The sequence below is a fragment of the Oncorhynchus masou genome, chromosome 32 (genome assembly GCF_036934945.1).
Source record: "Oncorhynchus masou masou isolate Uvic2021 chromosome 32, UVic_Omas_1.1, whole genome shotgun sequence".
Lineage (NCBI taxonomy): Eukaryota > Metazoa > Chordata > Actinopteri > Salmoniformes > Salmonidae > Oncorhynchus > Oncorhynchus masou.
In genome coordinates, this window is record NC_088243.1 from 65,682,536 (window position 1) to 65,703,288 (window position 20,753).

Consider the following 20,753-nt stretch of genomic DNA (forward strand, 5'->3'; position numbering starts at 1 on the left):
GCTTGATAATGATGGATTTGTTGCCAGCTTTCAGTTTAAAAAAATACAAAATGTTTTGTCACATATACTGGATAGGTGCAGTGAAATGTGTTGTCTTACACTTGTTTGGGACATGAGCCACAACTTGTTTTGTTCTCAGTCTATTGATAATGCTTACAAAACACATACCGTGTGACAGTTGCGTGACTTGTCATCACAACCATGACCAGCATCACACAACAAACAACTTATTTACCACCCACCACACTAAGTTGACACGCCTGAGTTAAGAACAACATTGCTAACAGAGAAAACTAAATGTTCAAAACCACTGCTGGGTAATGATGTAAAAAGCCGTAGGAACGATAACAACGATGATTTGTTACCTTGAAGTGAACATAGAGTTCCTCTAGCTCCTCGATACTGAAGGCTGAGTCTGTCATGATGGCTCTTACCTGTGGATAGACACACAGCTCTACATCAGACAGAGAAACACCTCTGGCTACAGCATATTAAGTGGGCACTGTATGACTTAAGGTTGGAACAAAAACATGTGCATACTTAACATAACCTATTCGATACGTCTCATATCCACAATTTATCTCTATTAAAAGGATTATTTTGGATTTTGGCAATGAGGCCCTTTATTTACTTCCCCAGAGTCAGATGAACATGTGGAATTTCTCTCTCTGTGTCCAATATTAAGGAAGTTAGTGGTAGTTTCGCGAGGTAATGCTAACTAGCGTTAGCCTAATTACTGGAGGTTTCTGCCTCATTGCCAAAATCTCAAAGTATCCATTAAATGGAAAACATTTTTTTTTACTTGAACCTTTATTCAACTAGGCAAGTCAGTTAAGAACACATTCCTATTTACAATGACGACCTACCGGCTACCGGGGAACAGGAAACTAACCAACTAATTAACTGCCTTGTTCAGGGGCAGAACGACAGATTTTTATCTTGTCAGCTCGGGGAGTTAATCCAGCAACCGTATGGTTACTGGCCCAACGCTCTAACCACTAGGCTACCTGCCGGCCCATGGGACTCCCAATAACGTCCGGTTGAGATACAGCCTGAATTCGAACCAGGGTTGTGTACCATACACATGGTTAGCAGATGTTAATGCGAGCGTAGCGAAATCCTTGTGCTTCTAGTTCCGACAATGCAGTAATAACCAACGAGTAATCTAACCTATCAATTCCACAACTACTACCTTATACACACACGTGTAAAGGGATAAAGAATATGTACATAAAGATATACAGTGGGGCAAAAAAGTATTTAGTCAGCCACCAATTGTGCAAGTTCTCCAACTTAAAAAGATGAGAGAGGCCTGTAATTTTCATTATAGTCACACTTCAACTATGACAGACAAAATTAGAAAAATGCTCTCTAGCAAACTTCAGACGGGCCTGGACATGTACTGGCTTAAGCAGGGGGACATGTCTGGCACTGCAGGATTTGAGTCCCTGGCGGCGTAGTGTGTTACTGATGGTAGGCTTTGTTACTTTGGTTCCAGCTCTCTGCAGGTCATTCACTAGGTCCCCCCGTGTGGTTCTGGGATTTTTGCTCACCGTTCTTGTGATCATTTTGACCCCACGGGGTGAGATCTTGCATTGAGCCCCAGATCGAGGGAGATTATCAGTGGTCTTGTATGTCTTCCATTTCCTAATAATTGCTCCCACAGTTGATTTCTTCAAACCAAGCTGCTTACCTATTGCAGATTCAGTCTTCCCAGCCTGGTGCAGGTCTACAATTTTGTTTCTGGTGTCCTTTGACAGCTCTTTGGTCTTGGCCATAGTGGAGTTTGGAGTGTGACTGTTTGAGGTTGTGGACAGGTGTCTTTTATACTGATAACAAGTTCAAACAGGTGCCATTAATACAGGTAACGAGTGGAGGACAGAGGAGCCTCTTAAAGAAGAAGTTACAGGTCTGTGAGCCAGAAATCTTGCTTGTTTGTAGGTGACCAAATACTTATTTTCCACCATAATTTGCAAATAAATTCATTCAAAATCCTACAATGTGATTTTCTGGATTTTTTTTCCTCATTTTGTCGGTCATAGTTGAAGTGTACCTATGATGAAAATTACAGGCCTCTCATATTTTTTAAGTGGGAGAACTTGCACAATTGGTGGCTGGCTAAATACTTTTTTGCCCCACTGTATGAATGAGTGATGGAACAGAACGGCATAAGCAAGATGCAGTAGATGGCATTGAGTACAGTATATACATATGAGATGAGTAATGTAGGGTATGTAAACATTATATTAAGTGGCATTGTTTAAAGTGGCTAGTGATACATTTTTTACATCAATTTCCATTATTAAAGTGAGCTGGAGTTGAGTCAGTATGTTGGCAGCAGCCACTCAATGTTAGTGGTGGCTGTTTAACAGTCTGATGGCCTTGAGATAGAAGCTGTTTTTCAGTCTCTCGGTCCCTGCTTTCATGCACCTGTACTGACCTCACCTTCTGGATGATAGCGGGGTGAACAGGCAGTGGCTCGGGTGGTTGTTGTCCTTGATGATCTTTATGGCCTTCCTGTGACATTGGGTGGTGTTGGTGTCCTTGAGGGCAGGTAGTTTGCCCCGGTGATGTGTTGTGCAGACCTCACTACCCTCTGGAGAGCCTTATGGTTGTGGGTGGAGCAGTTGCCGTACCAGGCGGTTCTACAGCCCAACAGGATGCTCACGATTGTGCCTCTGTAGAAGTTTGTGAGTGCTTTTGGTGACCAGATGAATTTCTTCTGCCTCCTGAGGCGCTGCTGCTCCTTCTTCACAACGCTGTTTGTGTAGGTGGACCAATTCAGTTTGTCCGTGATGTGTACGCCGAGGAACTTAAAACTTACTACCCTATCCACTACTGTCCCGTCGATGTGTTTCCTGAAGTCCACAATAATCTCCTTTGTTTTGTTGACGTTGAGTGTGAGGTTATTTTCCTCACACCACACTGAGGGCCCTCACCTCCTCGCTGTAGGCCGCCTCGTCAATGTTGGTAATCAAGTCTACCACTGTAGTGTCATCCGCAAACTTGATGATCGAGTTGGAGGCGTGCATAGCCATGCAGTCGTGGGTGAACAGGAGAGGGCTCAGAACGCACCCTTGTGGGGCCCCAGTGTTGAGGATCAGCGGGGTGGAGGTGTTGTTACCTACCCTCACCACCTGGGGGCGGCCCGTCAGGAGGGCCAGTACCCAGTTGCACAGGGCGGGGTCGAGACCCAGGGTCTTGAGCTTAATGACGAGTTTGGAGGGTACTATGGTGTTAAATGCTGAGCTGTAGTCGATGAAAAGCATTCTGACATGGGTATTCCTCTTGTCCAGATGGGTTAGGGCAATGTGCAGTGTGGTTGCGTCGTCTGTGGACCTATTGGGGCGGCAAGCAAATTGGAGTGGGTCTAGGGTGTCAGGTAGAGTGGAGGTGATATGGTCCTTGACTAGTCTCTCAAAGTACTTAATGATGACGGAAGTGAGTGCTACGGGGCGGTAGTGACGCCTCTAGCACTGAGATGCAGTGCCTTAGACTCGTGAGCCCCCTTAAAGGTTGTAATGAATAACCTAATCCAGAGATATTTACACAGAGCATACCAAACATTAGGAACACCTTCCTAATATTGAGATGCACCCCCTTTTGCCCTCAGAACAGCCTCAATTTGGTCAGGGCATGGACTCTCCAAGGTGCCGAAAGCGTTCCACTGGGTTGCTGGCCCATGTTGACGCCAATGCTTCCCACAGTTGTGTCAAGTTGGCTGGATGTCCTTTTGGTGGTGGACCATTCTTGATACTCACAGGAAACTATTGAGCGTTGCAGTTCTTGACACAAACCGGTGCGCCTGGCACCTACTACCATACCCAATCCAAGTCTCAATTGTCCCAAGGCTTAAAAATCCTTCTGTAACCACTTACACTGATTGAAGTGGATTTAATAAGCGACATCAAATAAGGGATTTTAGCTTTCACCTGGTCAGTCTCTCATGGAAAGAAAGGGTGTTCCCTCAGTGTATGGAGAGTTGGGCCAATGTGGTTACTGTCTGAACATTCCAAGAGCACCACTTTCTCCTCCTTAACCATTGCTAAGTGATAATTGACACGTCTGCGTTATGCTGTTTATTTCTGAACGGTTTTAAAACATATGAAGATGTCCAGTGAAAGCAGATACGGTTGAAGTTGGAAGTTTACATACACCTTAGCCAAATACATTTAAACTCAGTGTTTCACAATTCCTGACATATAATCGTAGTAAAAATTCCCTGTCTTAGGTCAGTTAGGATCACCACTTTATTTTAAGAAAGTGAAATGTCAGTATATTAACAGAGAGAATGATTTATTTCAGCTTTGATTTCTTTCATCACATTCCCAGTGGGTCAGACGTTTACAAACACTCAATTAGTATTTGGTAACATTTGCCATTCAATTGTTTAACTTGGGTCAAACGTTTCAGGTAGCATTCCACAATAAGTTGGGTGAATTTTGGCCCATTCTTCCTGACAGAGCTGGTGTAACTGAGTCAGGTTTGTAGGCCTCCTTGCTCATACAAGCTTTTTCGGTTCTGCCCACACATTTTCTATAGGATTGAGGTCAGGGATTTGTGATGGCCACTCCAATACCTTGACTTTGCTGTCTTTAAATCAAATCAACATTTTATTTGTCACATACACATGGTTAGCAGATGTTAATGCGAGTGTAGCGAAATGCTTGTGCTTCTAGTTCCGACAATGCAGTAATAACCAACAAGTAATCTAACTAACAATTCCTAAACTACTGTCTTATACACAGTGTAAGGGGATAAAGAATATGTACATAAGGATATATGAATGAGTGATGGTACAGAGCAGCATAGGCAAGATACAGTAGATGGTATCGAGTACAGTATATACATATGAGATGAGTATGTAAACAAAGTGGCATAGTTAAAGTGGCTAGTTATACATGTATTACATAAGGATGCAGTCGATGATATAGAGTACAGTATATACGTATGCATATGAGATGAATAATGTAGGGTAAGTAACATTATATAAGGTAGCATTGTTTAAAGTGGCTAGTGATATATTTACATCATTTCCCATCAATTCCCATTATTAAAGTGGCTGGAGTTGAGTCAGTGTCAGTGTGTTGGCAGCAGCCACTCAATGTTAGTGGTGGCTGTTTAACAGTCTGATGGCCTTGAGATAAAAACAGCTTCTCAGTCTCTCGGTCCCAGCTTTGATGCATCTGTACTGACCTCGCCTTCTGGGTGTGAACAGGCAGTGGCTCGGGTGGTTGATGTCCTAGATGATCTTTATGGCCTTCCTGTAACATCGGGTGGTGTAGGTGTCCTGGAGGGCAGGTAGTTTGCCCCCGGTGATGCGTTGTGCAGATCTCACTACCCTCTGGAGAGCCTTACGGTTGAGGGCGGAGCAGTTGCCGTACCAGGCGGTGATGCAGCCCGCCAGGATGCTCTCGATTGTGCATCTGTAGAAGTTTGTGAGTGCTTTTAGTGACAAGCCGAATTCCTTCAGCCTCCTGAGGTTGAAGAGCCGCTGCTGCGCCTTCTTCACGATGCTGTCTGTGTGAGTGGACCAATTCAGTTTGTCTGTGATGTGTATGCCGAGGAACTTAAAACTTGCTACTCTCTCCACTACTGTTCCATCGATGTGGATAGGGGGGTGTTCCCTCTGCTGTTTCCTGAAGTCCACAATCATCTCCTTAGTTTTGTTGACGTTGAGTGTGAGGTTATTTTCCTGACACCACACTCCGAGGGCCCTCACCTCCTCCCTGTAGGCCGTCTCGTCGTTGTTGGTAATCAAGCCTACCACTGTTGTGTCGTCCGCAAACTTGATGATTGAGTTGGAGGCGTGCGTGGCCACGCAGTCGTGGGTGAACAGGGAGTACAGGAGAGGGCTCAGAACGCACCCTTGTGGGGCCCCAGTGTTGAGGATCAGCGGGGAGGAGATGTTGTTACCTACCCTCACCACCTGGGGGCGGCCCGTCAGGAAGTCCAGTACCCAGTTGCACAGGGCGGGGTCGAGACCCAGGGTCTCGAGCTTGATGATGAGCTTGGAGGGTACTATGGTGTTGAATGCCGAGCTGTAGTCGATGAACAGCATTCTCACATAGGTATTCCTCTTGTCCAGATGGGTTAGGGCAGTGTGCAGTGTGGTTGAGATTGCATCGTCTGTGGACCTATTTGAGCGGTAAGCAAATTGGAGTGGGTCTCGGGTGTCAGGTAGGGTGGAGGTGATATGGTCCTTGACTAGTATCTCAAAGCACTTCATGATGACGGAAGTGAGTGCTACGGGGCGGTAGTCGTTTAGCTTAGTTACCTTAGCTTTCTTGGGAACAGGAACAATGGTGGCCCTCTTGAAGCATGTGGGAACAGCAGACTGGTATAGGGATTGATTGAATATGTCCGTAAACACACCAGCCAAGCTGGTCTGCGCATGCTCTGAGGGCGCGGCTGGGGATGCCGTCTGGGCCTGCAGCCTTGCGAGGGTTAACACGTTTAAATGTTTTACTCACCTCGGCTGCAGTGAAGGAGAGACCGCATGTTTCCGTTGCAGGCCGTGTCAGTGGCACTGTATTGTCCTCAAAGCGGGCAAAAAAGTTATTTAGTCTGCCTGGGAGCAAGACATCCTGGCCCGTGACTGGGCTGGATTTCTTCCTGTAGTCCGTGATTGACTGTAAACCCTGCCAAATGCCTCGTGTCTGAGCCGTTGAATTGAGATTCTACTTTGTCTCTGTACTGACGCTTAGCTTGTTTGATAGCCTTAATGAGGGAATAGCTGCACTGTTTGTATTCAGTCATGTTACCAGACACCTTGCCCTGATTGAAAGCAGTGGTTCGCGCTTTCAGTTTCACACAAATGCTGCCATCAATCCACGGTTTCTGGTTAGGGAATGTTTTAATCGTTGCTATGGGAACGACATCTTCAACGCACGTTCTAATGAACTCGCACACCGAATCAGCGTATTCGTCAATGTTGTTATCTGACGCAATACGAAACATGTCCCAGCCATTTTGCCACAACTTTGGAAGTATGCTTGGGGTCATTGTCCATTTGGAAGACCCATTTGCGACCAAGCTTTAACTTCCTGACTGATGTCTTGAGATGTTGCTTGAATATATCCACAATTGCCCTCCCTCATGATGCCATCTATTTTGTGAAGTGCACCAGTCCCTCCTGCAGCAAAGCACCCCCACAACATGATGCTATTGTACTATAATTCCTATAATAACTACAACCTAAAACTTCGTGCCTGGGAATATTGAAGACTCCTGTTAAAAGGAACCACCAGCTTTCATATGTTCTCATGTTCTGAGCAAGGAACTTAAACGTTAGCTTTTTTACATGGCACATACTTTTACTTTCTTCTCCAACACTTTGTTTTTGCATTATTTAATCCAAATTGAACATGTTTCATTATTTATTTGAGGCTAAATTGATTTTATTTATGTATTATATTATGTTAAAATAAGTGTTCATTCAGTATTGTTGTAATTGTAATTATTATTTAAAACAAAATCGTCCGATTAATCGGTATCTGCATTTTTTGGGTCCCCAAATAATCGGTATCGGCATTAAAATCATAATCGGTCGACCTCTACTTCAGGCGTTTGGAAATTGCCCCCAAGGATGAACCTTGTGGAGGTCTACAATTTGTTTTGGCTGATTTATTTTTGATTTTCCCATGATGTCAAGCAAAGAGGCACTGAGTTTGAAGGAAGACCTTGAAATACATCCACAGGTACACCTCCAATGGACTCAAATGATGTCAATTAGCACACTCCAACATCATTTACAAAAGCAGTATTTGTGTTTAGTGAGTCCGCCAGATCAGAGGCGGTAGGGATGACAACAGTTACATTGATAGGTGAGTGTATTGGAGCATATTGCTGCCTGTACTTTTGGGTGTCAGGGAAAATGTATGGAATAAAAAGTACATATTTTCATTAGGAATGTAGTGGAGTAAAAGTAAATGTATAAACAGTGAAGTACAGATGCCCCCCAAAACTACTTAAGTACTGTAGTATTTCAAAGTATTTTTAATTAGTTACTTTACACCACTGCTTCTTTGACGTATGAACTCACCACGCTCCTCTTGGCGGTGTCCTCCAGCGATTGGATGACCTTTAACCTCTGATGGAACCTCATCTGCTCGATGACATCAGCACGCAAACTACCAAACTTCTGCTCAGAGACACAGACAGAGGGAAAAGGCAGTGAAGTCACTAATATGTAGAATCGAAATCAATCTCTCCTTGTGCTTGACTTAAGTGAGTTGTGTGAAAAAGTCACGTGGTTCTACTAGTCAGGTCTTACCTCACAGGATGACTTGATGAGCTGGAACACGTCAATCTGAGGCGGCGGCTCATCGCCACTGGTCAACAGGGCGTGGAGGTGGGGAATGGGTGGAGACACGGTCTGCTTGTTGACAACGTTGTCCAGATACCTGTGAGTGAGTGAGAGAGATAATCCAATATTTCTCACTCCGAGCAATATGGCTATAGCTTCTTCAGTCTTGAGTAGTAATGCCATCATTAATAAATAAAAGGAGAAAAAAAACAAGTAAACCTTTCTGTATAGTTACACTATAGTTACTATTCCAATTAAACATTTTGGCTGTGCAATGTGTATTGGTGTCAATTACATTGAAGTCAGTTCAGTCAAGTGAATTAGGGAAGAAGCATTTGAGAAATTGTTACTTCCATCCCTTCTATTCCCCCACTCACCGTCCAAGGATGGTCATGGCCTCTCCCTCATCATTGCAGTCCAGTAGGGTGTCCATGTTGGCGTGCAGCACGGCCAGTGCCACTTGGAAGATGACCTTGATGCCCTCGTAGAAGAAGCAGTCAACCAGAAGCACGGCGCTGTCGAAGGGCATGACGCTGAGGAACAGGGTGAGGAACCAGGAGAGGGAGATGGTGGAGATGACTCCCAGCTCCTGCATGTGCTCGTAGAGGAAAGGGAGGCATGCGCGAGTCAGCTCCTCAAACACACCCTGGTCAACGAGAGCACCTGAGAGAGAGAGAGAGAGAGAGAGAGCGCGAGACTATTTAGAACGTAATATTTAGTAAAAAGGTATGCAATAAGCAACAAATATCAACATACCTCTCATCCATACTGAGAAGCAATGTTCCCTCAAAAAAAATGTTTTATCCAGTTTACTGTGAACACTAATGCTATACCAACTTTAAGATAGTTTTCAGACAGTGGTCAAGTAGGCTACTGTGGCAATTTGATCATAATGCAGGCCTACCAAGAGTGACCTACCATCATAAACAACGGAGAAAATGCATCCCATAACATTTTAACATTGAAATAGCTGTTCTATCATTCAACCTACAGTAGCAGCCAATGTGCGGTGTTCAATGTAGGCCTACATTCAATGAGACTTTTGAAAAAAACATGCAGGGCTTGACATTAACCCTTTTATCCACTTGTCTTTCAGACAAGGAGGTGACTGAAGATGGTGGTGTGTTGTTTGATGCAAGAAACCACTTTACAAAATACAATGCATTATTATTCCCATGTCATTATTACAGAGAATCAGACAAATTATGCCATCCTCTGCCTACTTAGCTTATTCAAGCCGGTCTCAAAATACAACAGTGCCTTTGAAGACACAAAAAAAGCTATTGATTTAACTACTCACTTTTCAAAGATGTCTAAAAATGTACACGTTTTGTCCACTTGCAGGAAGCAATCACTGACTACAAATGATCTGTAACTGGGCGAGTGACTCAATAAATAGAAAACGATATGAACAAAATGTGGCTACATGCAGCTCTCGCTTTGATCTCAAAACAAACTCCTGACCGCTCATGCTGTAAACAGTCAGAGTCCAGTTCAAAGTGAACGGAACAGAATCATATACAGTGTCTTCGGAAAGTATTCAGACTCCTAGACTTTTTACACATTTTGTTACATTACAGCCTTACTCTAAAAATAATTAAATAAAAACAATTCCTCAGCAATATACACAGAATACCCCATAATGACATAGCTAACAGGTTTTTAGAAATGTTTGCAAATGTATTGAAAGCAAAATACAGAAATACCTTATTTACATAAGTATTAAGACGCTTCGTTATGAGACTGGAAATGGAGCTCAGGTGCATCCTGTTTCCATTGTTCGTCCTTGAAGTTTCTATAAAGTGCTACTGTAGGCTGATTGGAGTCCACCTGTGGTAAATTCAATTGATTTGACATGATTTGGAAAAGGCACACACACCTGTCCATACAAGGTCCCACAGTGCAAGTCAGAGCAAAAACCAAGCCACGAGGTCAAAGGAATTGTCCATAGAGCTACTTGACAGGATTGTGTCGAGGCACAGATCTGAGGAAGGGTACAAAAACATTTCTGCAGCATTGAAGGTCCCCAAGAACAAAGTTGGCTCCATCACCTTTAAAATGGAAGGGAGGTGACCAAGAACCCAATGGTCACTCTGACAGAGCTCTAGAGTTCCTCTGTGGAGATGGGAGAACCTTCCAGAAGGACAACCAGCTCTCGGCAGCACTCCACCTATCAGGCCGTTATGGTAGAGTGGCCAGACAGAAGCCACTCCTCAGTAAAAGGCACATGAGAGCCCGCTTGGAGTTTACCAAAAGGCACCCAAAGACTCTCAGACCATGACAAACAAGATTCTCTGGTCTGATGAAACCAAGATTGAACTCTTTGGCATTAATGCCAAGTGTCTCGTCTGGAGGAAACCTGGCACTATCCCTATGGTGAAGCATGGTGGTGGCAGCTGTGCCACATGCTGTGGGGATGTTTTTCAGAGACTGGGAACTAGTCCGGGTTAGGGTTGCAAAGGGTCGGAAACTTTCCAGGAAATTACCGGAAATTTTCCAATGGAAGTTAAGCCCGGGAATTTTGCTTAAATTAATCAAAAAATGTTAGCTTATAACAGTGAACCTGTTCTGTGAGGATACACACAAGGCAATTCTAGGTCTTGTGGCATATTTTGGTTAAACTATCCCCAATTCAATGGAATTAAAACCCTCTGCATGCACAGTGCATTTTTCCATCACATGTACTGCTGATTCTCAAGATCTTGAACACTAATGAGATGCTATTGAGCCAACACTACTACACTTTCAGAGCCAAGGACTACATACTTTGATTACAATACTGGGTGGGGTGAATATATTTTATGACATACATAATGTTTTGTTAACTAGTGAATAGTAGCCTACAGCAAATAATTTCTAACTTGTTAACAATTTCTGCAAGTTAGTTTTTGCTACGATGTGAGTTTTATCTTGCTTGAGCCTGCTAACTGAGGAGTGTTAACTTCTTCGATATAGGGGGCGCTCTTTTAATTTTTGGATAAAAAAATGTTCCCGTTTTAAACAAGATATTTTGTCACGAAAAGATGCTCGACTATGCATATAATTGACAGCTTTGGAAAGAAAACACTCTGACGTTTCCAAAACTGCAAAGATATCTGTGAGTGCCACAGAACTTATGCTACAGGCGAAACCAAGATGAAATTTCAAACAGGAAATTGCCCAGATTCTGAAGGCGCTGTGTTCCAATGTCTCCTTATATGACTGTGAATGCGCCAGGAATGAGCCTACACTTTGTCGTTTCCCCAAGGTGTCTGCAGCATTGTGACGTATTTGTAGGCATATCATTGGAAGATTGACCATAAGAGACTACATTTACCAGGTGTCCGCTTGGTGTCCTCCGTCGAAATTATTGCGCAATCTCCAGCTGCGTCCACTTTTCCATTCGGTTCAGAGGAGAAAGGCAACTGCCACGAATGATTTATCATCGAATAGATATGTGAAAAACACTTTTGAGGATTGATTCTAAACAACGTTTGCCATGTTTCTGTCGATATTATGGAGTTAATTCCAAATCTTTTTGGAAAAACTGAACATTTGCTATCTAACTGAGAGTCTCCTCATTGAAAACATCCGAAGTTATTCAAAGGTAAATTATTTTATTTGAATGCTTTTCTTGTTTTTGTGAAAATGTTGCCTGCTGAATGCAAGGCTAATGCTATGCTAGCTATCAATACCTCTTACACAAATGCTTATGTAGCGATGGTTGAAAAGCATATTTTGAAAATCTGAGATGACAGTGTTGTTAACCTCTTGAAACTCCCCATCCCGGATCCGGGATTGTGACTAAGCCTCAGGCTCATTAGCATAACGCAACGTTAACGATTTCTGAAAATCGCAAATAAAATTAAAATAATGCGTTTGCTCTCAAGCTTAGCCTTTTCTTAACAACACTGTCATCTCAGATTTTCAAAATATGCTTTTGAACCATAGAAATTGACTAATTTGTGTAAGAGTATGCAAAGCTAGCATAGCATTTTGTGTAGCATGTAGCACGCAACATTTTCACAAAAGCCAGATAACCAAATAAATAAAATCATTTACCTTTGAAGAGCTTCTGATGTTTTCAATGAGGAGACTCCCAGCCACAGACCAAATGCGCAGTGTTTCCTGAAAGCGTCTGTGTGTAGGAGAAATCGTTCCGTTTTCTACATTGCGCCTGGCTACCGAAACGAACCGAAAATGCAGTCACCTACAACGTGAAACCTTTTCCGGATTAACTACATAATATCGACCGAAACATGGCAAACGTTGTTTGGAATCAATCCTCAAGGTGTTTTTTCACATATCTCTTCATTGACATGCAGTTCGTGGAAGCTTGCTTCTCTCTCTTTTCTCCCATGGAAAAATACTGGCAGGTGACTTTTGCGCACCAATTTCGGCGCAGGACACCGGGCGGACACGTGGTAAATGTGGTCTCTTATGGTCAATCTTCCAACGATCTGCCTACAAATACGTCACAATGCTGCAGACACCTTGGGGAAACGACAGAAAGGGCAGACTCATTCCTCTTGCGTTCACAGCCATATAAGGAGATCATGAAAGACAGAGCCTCAAAAATCCTTGTCATTTCCTGGATGCCAAGTCATCTTGGTTTTGCCTGAAGCTCACGTTCTAGGGCACGCACAGAGAAGATATTTGTATTTCTGGACACGTCAGAGTGTTTTCTTTCGAACAGTAGCAATTATATGCATAGTCGAGCATCTTTTTGTGACAAAATATCTTGTTTAAAACGGGAACGTTTTTCTTCCAAAAATGAAATAGCGCCACCATAAGTGTAAGAGGTTAACAAAAGCCAAAGCTTGTGAGAGTGAATATATTTCTTTCATTTCATTTGCGATTTTCATGAATAGTTAACGTTGCATTATGCTAATGAGCTTGAGGCTATGATTACGTTCCCGGATACGGGATTGCTCGACGCTAGAGGTTAATTCACCTGTTTCCAAACATGTTTAATTTTAAAACATTAATCTGGACAAGTGCATAAATTTCTCTCAGTGCTCATAACAATCAACCTCTGACAAAAGTCCCTCTACCTCTATTCAAGGTGAAAATGATGAATCAGACACCTTATCGATAGCCACAGCTCATGATCCTCCTGCAAACAGAAGTTTTTTTTACTAAATGGAGGAACGTAGTCAGAGATGCTGATGAATGTCTTGCTCGAGCTGTGTATGTAACTGGTTCACCTCTAATGCTCACAGGCAATGTGTATTGGAAGAGATTTCTGAATGTTCTTCACCCAGCATACACCCCTCCAACCAGACATGCTTTATCTACTCATTTGCTGGATGCAGAGTTCAACAGAGTTCAAGTGAAGGTCAAACAAATCATAGATAAAGCAGACTATATAGCAATCATCTCTGATGGGTGGTTGAATGTTTGTGGGCAAGGAATAATTAACCATGTAATCTCCACCCCTCAACCAGTATTCTACAAGAGCACAGACACAAGGGACAACAGACACACCGGTCTCTACATTTCAGATGAGCTGAAGGCAGTCATCAACAACCTGGGACCACAGAAGGTATTTGCACTGGTGACAGACAATGCTACGAACATGAAGGCTGCTTGGTCTAAAGTGGAGAGTCCTACCCTCACATCACACACATTGGTTGTGCTGCTCATGCATTGAATCTGCTCCTCAAGGACATCATGGCACTGAAAACAATGGATACACTCTACAAGAAAGCCAAGGAAATAGTTAGGTATGTGAAGGGTCATCAAATTATAGCACCACATTGAAGCTGCCCAACAACACCCGTTGGGGTGGTGTTATCATGTTTGACAGTCTCCTGGGGGGGAAGGAGTCTCTCCAAGAAATGGCCATATCACAGTATGCAGATATGGGCAGGCCCATCAAGAGGATCCTCCTGGATTATGTATTTTGGGAGAGAGTTGTAAGCAGCCTGAAACCTAAAGTAGTAGCCATTGCACGGATTGAGGGAGACAATGCCATCCTGTCTGATGTTCAGACTCTGCTTGCAGATCTAAGAAGAAATCCGTTCTGCGCTGCCCACTTCACTGTTGTTCCAAGCAGAGCAAACTGCAGTTCTAAAATACATCAAAAAGCATGAAGACTTCTACCTGAAGCCCATACACACCGCAGCGTACATGTTGGACCCCAAGTATGCTGGCAAGAGCATCCTGTCTGGTGCAGAGATCAACAAGGCCTATGGTGTCATCACTACCGTGTCTTTCCACCTTGGCCTGGATGAGGACAAGGTTCTTGGCAGTCTGGCGCAGTACACTTCCAAGCAAGGGCTTTGGGATGGAGATGCAATATGGCAGTCGTGCCAACATATATCATCAGCCACCTGGTGGAAGGGACTTTGTGGATCTGAGGCTCTTTCACCGTTGCCTCCATCATCCTCCAAATCCCACCAACATCAGCCGCCTCAGAGCGCAACTGGTCCTTGTTTGGGAACTGATAAGGGAATTTACATGTTTAAAGTCTCTTAAACTCTTCCCCTACTGTATTTATTTGTTTAGCTCCTTTGCACCCCAGTATTTCTACTTTGCATACTCATCTACTGTCAAATCTACCATTCCAGTGTTTTTATTTCTATATTTTGATTTACTTCGCCATCATGGCCTATTTATTGCCTTTACCTCCCTTATCTCACCTCATTTGCTCACATTGTATATAGACTTATTTTCTACTGTATTATTGACTATGTTTGTTTTTTACTCCACTCGTAACTCTGTTGTTATACGTGTCAAACTGCTTTGCTTTATCTTGGCCAGGTCGCGGTTGTAAATGAGAACTTGTTCTCAACTTGCCTACCTGGTTAAATAAAGGTGAAATAAAAATATAAAAAATAAAGTAATGACTAAAGAATTCCACCCTGAAACGTATTTAACGGTGTGAAATGTATTAGAATTATAAGACTATAATCCAATAATGTATGTGTGAGACAAGTTAAGGGTGAGAAATATATGGTTGAGAAAACAAAGGAAATTTGAACTACACATGACCTGGTTGTAACTCTGAAAACTGACAACAGGAAAGAGGGCCCTTCCAAGGCCTTTCTAATCTAGGGAGGAGGAGAACAGCGAGAAATTGCCAAGGCTGGTAGAAAAGTGATAAAACTGTGTAAGTAGGTGGAGGTGGGAGTTATAAAATTACTGTTTTTGCATTTTTTAACTTCAGAGCTCTCTGAATAAAGAATGAACCTTTTGCAGTATCTGAGACTTTGCCTAATTCTTATTTTGAACCCGGGATTTACAACCTCGGGTGAATTGGTCAAAGCTATAAAATAGTTTGGTTAGAACATTGGGAGAAAATTCTCGTGACAGGAACACACATACCAAAGCACGCAATAGGCTGACCAATACAAGGGTTGAAAAATTGATTGCCATCCGGGCAAATTTGAGGCTTTTTGAGCCTGACAATGAGCCATCCTCAACGAGATCAGAACGTGACAGTGAAAATGAGGCCCCAGAGTCTGATGTTCAAGAGGTGGACATTGAGAAGTTCCAGGGAGAAGACATGGAAGCCTGAGAGAAAGACAACCAAAGCTTTAGTTTCTAGACTATAATTTTACAGATGCATGTTGAAAACGTTTTGGGGAGATGCGATGGATCATTGGGGATCATTCAATATTCCCTTTCTTTTGTTGTTCCGTGAAATCATCCCATGTGAAGAGTTGACTCATTTAATTAATGTTCAATTTGTAACGAAATGTATTTATTTTTCTATTGCAATTATGTCTACTTGTTTATGTTATGGTAAATATATCCAATGCAAAAAACATTACATTTAAATGGTATTAATATTAATTTGCAGATATTTCCATTAATTCCGATATATTCCCACAGAAAGTTTCCACCTCTGATTATTCCCCAAAATGTGCAACCCTAGTCAGGATGGAGGAAAATATGAATGGAGCAAAGTATTGGGAGATCCTTGATAAAAACCTGCTCCATAGTGCTCAGGACTTCAGACTGGGGTTCACCTTCCAACAGGACAACGACCCTAAGCACACCGCCAAGACAACGCAGGAGTGGCTTCAGGACAAGTCTCTGAATGTCCTTGAGTGGCCCAGTCAGGGCCCGGACTTGAACCCGATCGAACATCTCTGGAGAGACCTGAAAATAGCTGTGCAGCGACGCTCCCCATCCAACCTGATAGAGCTTGGGAGGATCTACAGAGAATGGGAGACACTCCCCAAATACAGATGTGCCAAGTTTGTAGCGTCATAACCAAGAAGACTCAAGACTGTAATCGCTGCCAAAAGGTGCTACAACAAAGTACTGAGTAAAGGGTCTGAATACTTATGTAAAAAAATATGTTTTTGCTTTGTCATTCTCGGGTATTGTGTGTAGATTGATGAGAAGAAAAATTTGATACATTTTAGAATAAGGCTGTAAAGTAACAAAATGTGGAAAAAAAGTCAAGGGGTCTGAATACTTCTGAAGGTACTGTATAGCATTGGTCTATTTGCATATAGACCTAATGCAGCTCTGATTGGTTATGCCTCACTGGTCTGTGTAGAGTATGGGCTGAGTCGTGCGTGTTAATGCAATAGAATCCTACTTCGATGCATTCTGCCCACAACAAAATCTCTTGCATAGTTTGTTTTGTTTAGATATGTTGCATTGCATTAATATTGCGTTGGTTCGATCACAATTCCCACAGTAAAGGGAAACGCTGATAACGCTGATAACTAAGGAGGAAAGCTCTAGAAAGTTGAGTGAAGTTCAAACTCGTGCTTCTGTGTGGGCTGATATTTCTTCATGGCGGCAGTTCAATGGGAGCTGCGTGCAATTTAGAGGGAACATTGCTGAGAAGGTGTCATCTTAGATGTGCAATCGTGCTTGTTCCCCAGACATTCGTTCAATTTTGTAGAACGCGTCTCCTATTCTGATTATCAACTATTGTCAAACGTGTGGAAAGACAATTCTCTGCAGGGAATTCTACTAGAAATGAGTATGACATCCTGGCATTTAAAGCATTCTCAATTTTCAAAAATTTCACATACTATAGAACGTTCTATTTTTCCATACCCAAATAGCTTGTCTACCCTATAAAACACTCTGAAATGAGGGGATTTGGAGGAATCTTAACAGAGGTTTCTTTCCTAAGCTTGTAGCGAGCGACAAAACAAAGACATAACCCAATGGAATTAAACACAAGTGTGTGTCTATGAGATGTTGTGTCAGTCACTCACCCACCACCCTGGTGTTGTAGTAGTCAGGCAGCATCCTCTCACACAGAGCCACCAAAAGCCAGAAGGCCTCCTCCTCTGTACAGTACAGCAGCAGTACCGACGTCACAATGTTCATCGCCTGGAGAGAGAGAAAACGGTTCAGTGATAGATACAGAGGTTTATAACAACAGAAACAGACAGGTACATTAACCCTATTACAGGGGCTGAGTCACTGGCTTACGGATGCTCTTCCATGCCGTCCCGAGGAGGGGTGCGTCACTTGAGTGGGTTGAGTCACTGACGTGGTCTTCCCCCCTTGGGTTGTGCCGAAATTTGAGGAGTGGTTGACAAACAAGTTTTAATGACTCCAACCTAAGTGTATGTAAATCACCACATGGTCAAATTTCTTTGTTGGCTCTTTAATGGCGTACATATTTTTGTTTTTCGTGTATTTCAGGGGTTTGACCAGCTGGCGGCAATGACAAAGCTGGCCTCACAGTTTGATGAGTGGGGGCTGTCTACTCCTGCCTTAACCAGCTGGCATGCAAATGCACCGGCAATACCAGTGCCTTCTGTTAATTGTAAGAGGGTGTAGGAACATTTAAATGTGAAAGTAGATCCCCTTTGTCCCTCTCCTTTCTCTTATTATTCTTTCTGTTATTGTTATTGCAGGTCAAAACAGACTTGAGGAATAGACTGCAGGGAGAGCATCACGCCCCCCTTCAAGGAGTTCAATTACAAATATTTTTCCAAAAGCCCAGAAGAATAGAGTGCTCTGACAAGCTGTAAACAATGTCAGAACTAGGTTTTTGTCAGAACCTGGAAAGAGATTTCCAACGTCCTCCTTTTGTAATGAACATGACTTAGTGGGCTCTGATTCATGTTCAGTCAAATGTTCCTCTTAATTTTGTCAAGATAAACATTTTTATTTCAGAAAGAAGGCCTCTGTTGTGTTTCTTTGGATAGCTGCAGCACTCAACCTTAAATTGCATCCTGTATACTATAATAATTTTACCAATATGTAATTGAGCTCATTTCTGGGGGAGGAAATTATTTTTTTTAGACAGTGAGTTTTTTTCCTTCTCAAAAGTCAACAGAACCAAGACCCGAAACACCCCCAAAATGGGGGATCCCTTATACTCCCCACCCCCGATTACTTTTCCCCCACAGCTAATACATTTTCCAGAGGAAACACTGCTTTACAGTAATGAATAAACAGTTTATGGGTCAATGAAAAGCCTCCTGGATACGAGTATGATTATGTTTCAAGAAAACATTCACTCTTTGTTTTAGATGACATTTTTCTGGTATTTTCTAATTATAGCTATGGGCACATTCTACTACTTCAAAACATTCAACTCAATTGGCCAGTATCAGGAACCAAATGGTTAATTACAGTTAAATAAAAGCCAAATTATTAAAGACATTCTTGTGAAGTGGAAACATGTAGGAGCAACAACAGCTCAGTGGTGAAGTGGTAGACCACACAAGCTCACAGAATGGGACCGCAGAGTGCTGAAGCGCATCTGTCCTCGGTTGCAACACTCACTGCCGAATTCCAAACTGCCTCTGGAGGCAACATCAGCACAAGAACTGTTTGCCGGGAGCTTCATGAAATGGGTTTCCATGGTCGAGCATCCGCATACAAGCATAAGATCACCATGCGCAATGCCAAGAATCGGCTGGAGTGGTGTAAAGCTCGCCACCTTGTAGCAGTGGAAACACGTTCTCTGGAGTGATGAATCACGCTTCACCATCTGTCAGTCTGACGGACAAATCTGTGTTTGGCGGATTTTTTTTATTTTATTTATTTTTATTTTACCTTTATTTAACCAGGCAAGTCAGTTAAGAACAAATTCTTATTTTCAATGACGGCCTAGGAACAGTGGGTTAAATGCCTGTTCAGGGGCCGAACGACAGATTTGTACCTTGTCAGCTCGGGGTTTGAACTTGCAACCTTCCGGTTACTAGTCCAACGCTCTAACCACTAGGCTACCCTGCCATGAGAACGCTACCTGCCCGAATGCATAGTGCCAACTGTAAAGTTTGGTGGAGAAGGAATAATGGGCTGGGGCTGTTTTTCATGGTTCGGGCTAGGCCCCTTAGTTCCAGCATACAATGACATTCTAGATGATTCTGTGCTTCCAACTTTGTGGCAACAGTTTGAGGAAAGACCATTCCTGTTTCAGCATGACAATGCCCTGTGCACAAAGCGAGGTCCATACAGAAATGGTTTGTCGAGATCGGTGTGGAAAAACTTGACTGGCCTGCACCTCAACCCTATCGAACACCTTTGGGATGAATTGGAACGGCGACTGCGAGCCAGGCCTAATCGTCCAACATCATTGGCCGACCTCACTTGTGGCTGAATGGAAGTCCCTGCAGCAATGTTCCAACTTCTAGTGGAAAGCCTTCCTAGAAGAATGGAGGCTATTATAGCAGCAAAGGGGGACCAACTCCATATTAATGCCCATGATTTTATAATGAGATGTTCGACGAGCAGGTGTCCACATACTTTTGGTTATGTAGTGTAAGTAAGAAATTGTAATATAAAGTCTAAGTCAGTGTTGATAATGTGGCCTTGCGATAGACTAGCGTCCTGTCCAGGGAGTGTACTTTGTGCATCACACTACAAAAATGTGATGTTTCTGATGTGTGGACAAGGCTACTTACAATGTTGACCACCTGCATAGTTTTAAACAATGAGGTACAACCCCCCCAGAAAAAGAAGACAAGTCGGCATACCTGGCAGTATCCTATGCCAGGGTTGCGGCAAGCGTAGGCGGTGAGGACCCTGCGGAGGGCAGCGATGCCCATCTCATTCTGGAAGGCGTGGTGCTCAGGCATGGAGCGGTGCAGGTCCCTCTCGATCTCCTCCGTGGCAAGGGTACAGCAGCCCATGGCCTGCTCCACCCGCTCAGCGTAGTAGCCAGGGTGGGTGTCCATCTCATTCTGAGCTCCTGGAGAGGGGATGGATTGATTGATGGATGGGGGTAAGTGGTTAACTCAATAGATTATAAGACAGACACAGACAATATGGGTTTGTCAGTGGGCAAATTATTTAATGTTTAGATCCTTTTGATTCTAACCATTGTAAAAAATAAGAGGTCAGATTCAGACAATTGGTAGTTTCTTTGTTGTACCATCAAAAACGTGGTTAACCTTTACATATTTGCTAGAAAACACTAATTTGAGGGATTCCTGAAAACAGAATTTAGACTTGTCATGAACTCTCACTCCAGATATCTTTGCATGACACAATCCTACTCATTTAGCCCCGTTTATTAAGTGCTACC

The 20,753-nt window shown here is 43.1% G+C and overlaps 1 protein-coding gene across 5 annotated transcripts in view; it reads right to left on the reverse strand.

Moving 5' to 3' along the window:
• Nucleotides 1–20,753, reverse strand: part of LOC135526482 (TBC1 domain family member 9B-like) — a 49,085-nt gene that overhangs the window by 8,289 nt on the left and 20,043 nt on the right. For all 5 annotated transcript variants that reach the window (XM_064954885.1, XM_064954884.1, XM_064954887.1 and 2 more), the window contains 6 exons: nt 20,203–20,417; nt 17,479–17,596; nt 8,686–8,971; nt 8,276–8,405; nt 8,045–8,143; nt 366–434 (listed from right to left, as the gene is read on the reverse strand). In XM_064954885.1, the coding sequence (XP_064810957.1) occupies nt 366–434; nt 8,045–8,143; nt 8,276–8,405; nt 8,686–8,971; nt 17,479–17,596; nt 20,203–20,417 (917 nt within the window). The remainder of the gene's footprint in view (nt 1–365; nt 435–8,044; nt 8,144–8,275; nt 8,406–8,685; nt 8,972–17,478; nt 17,597–20,202; nt 20,418–20,753) is intronic.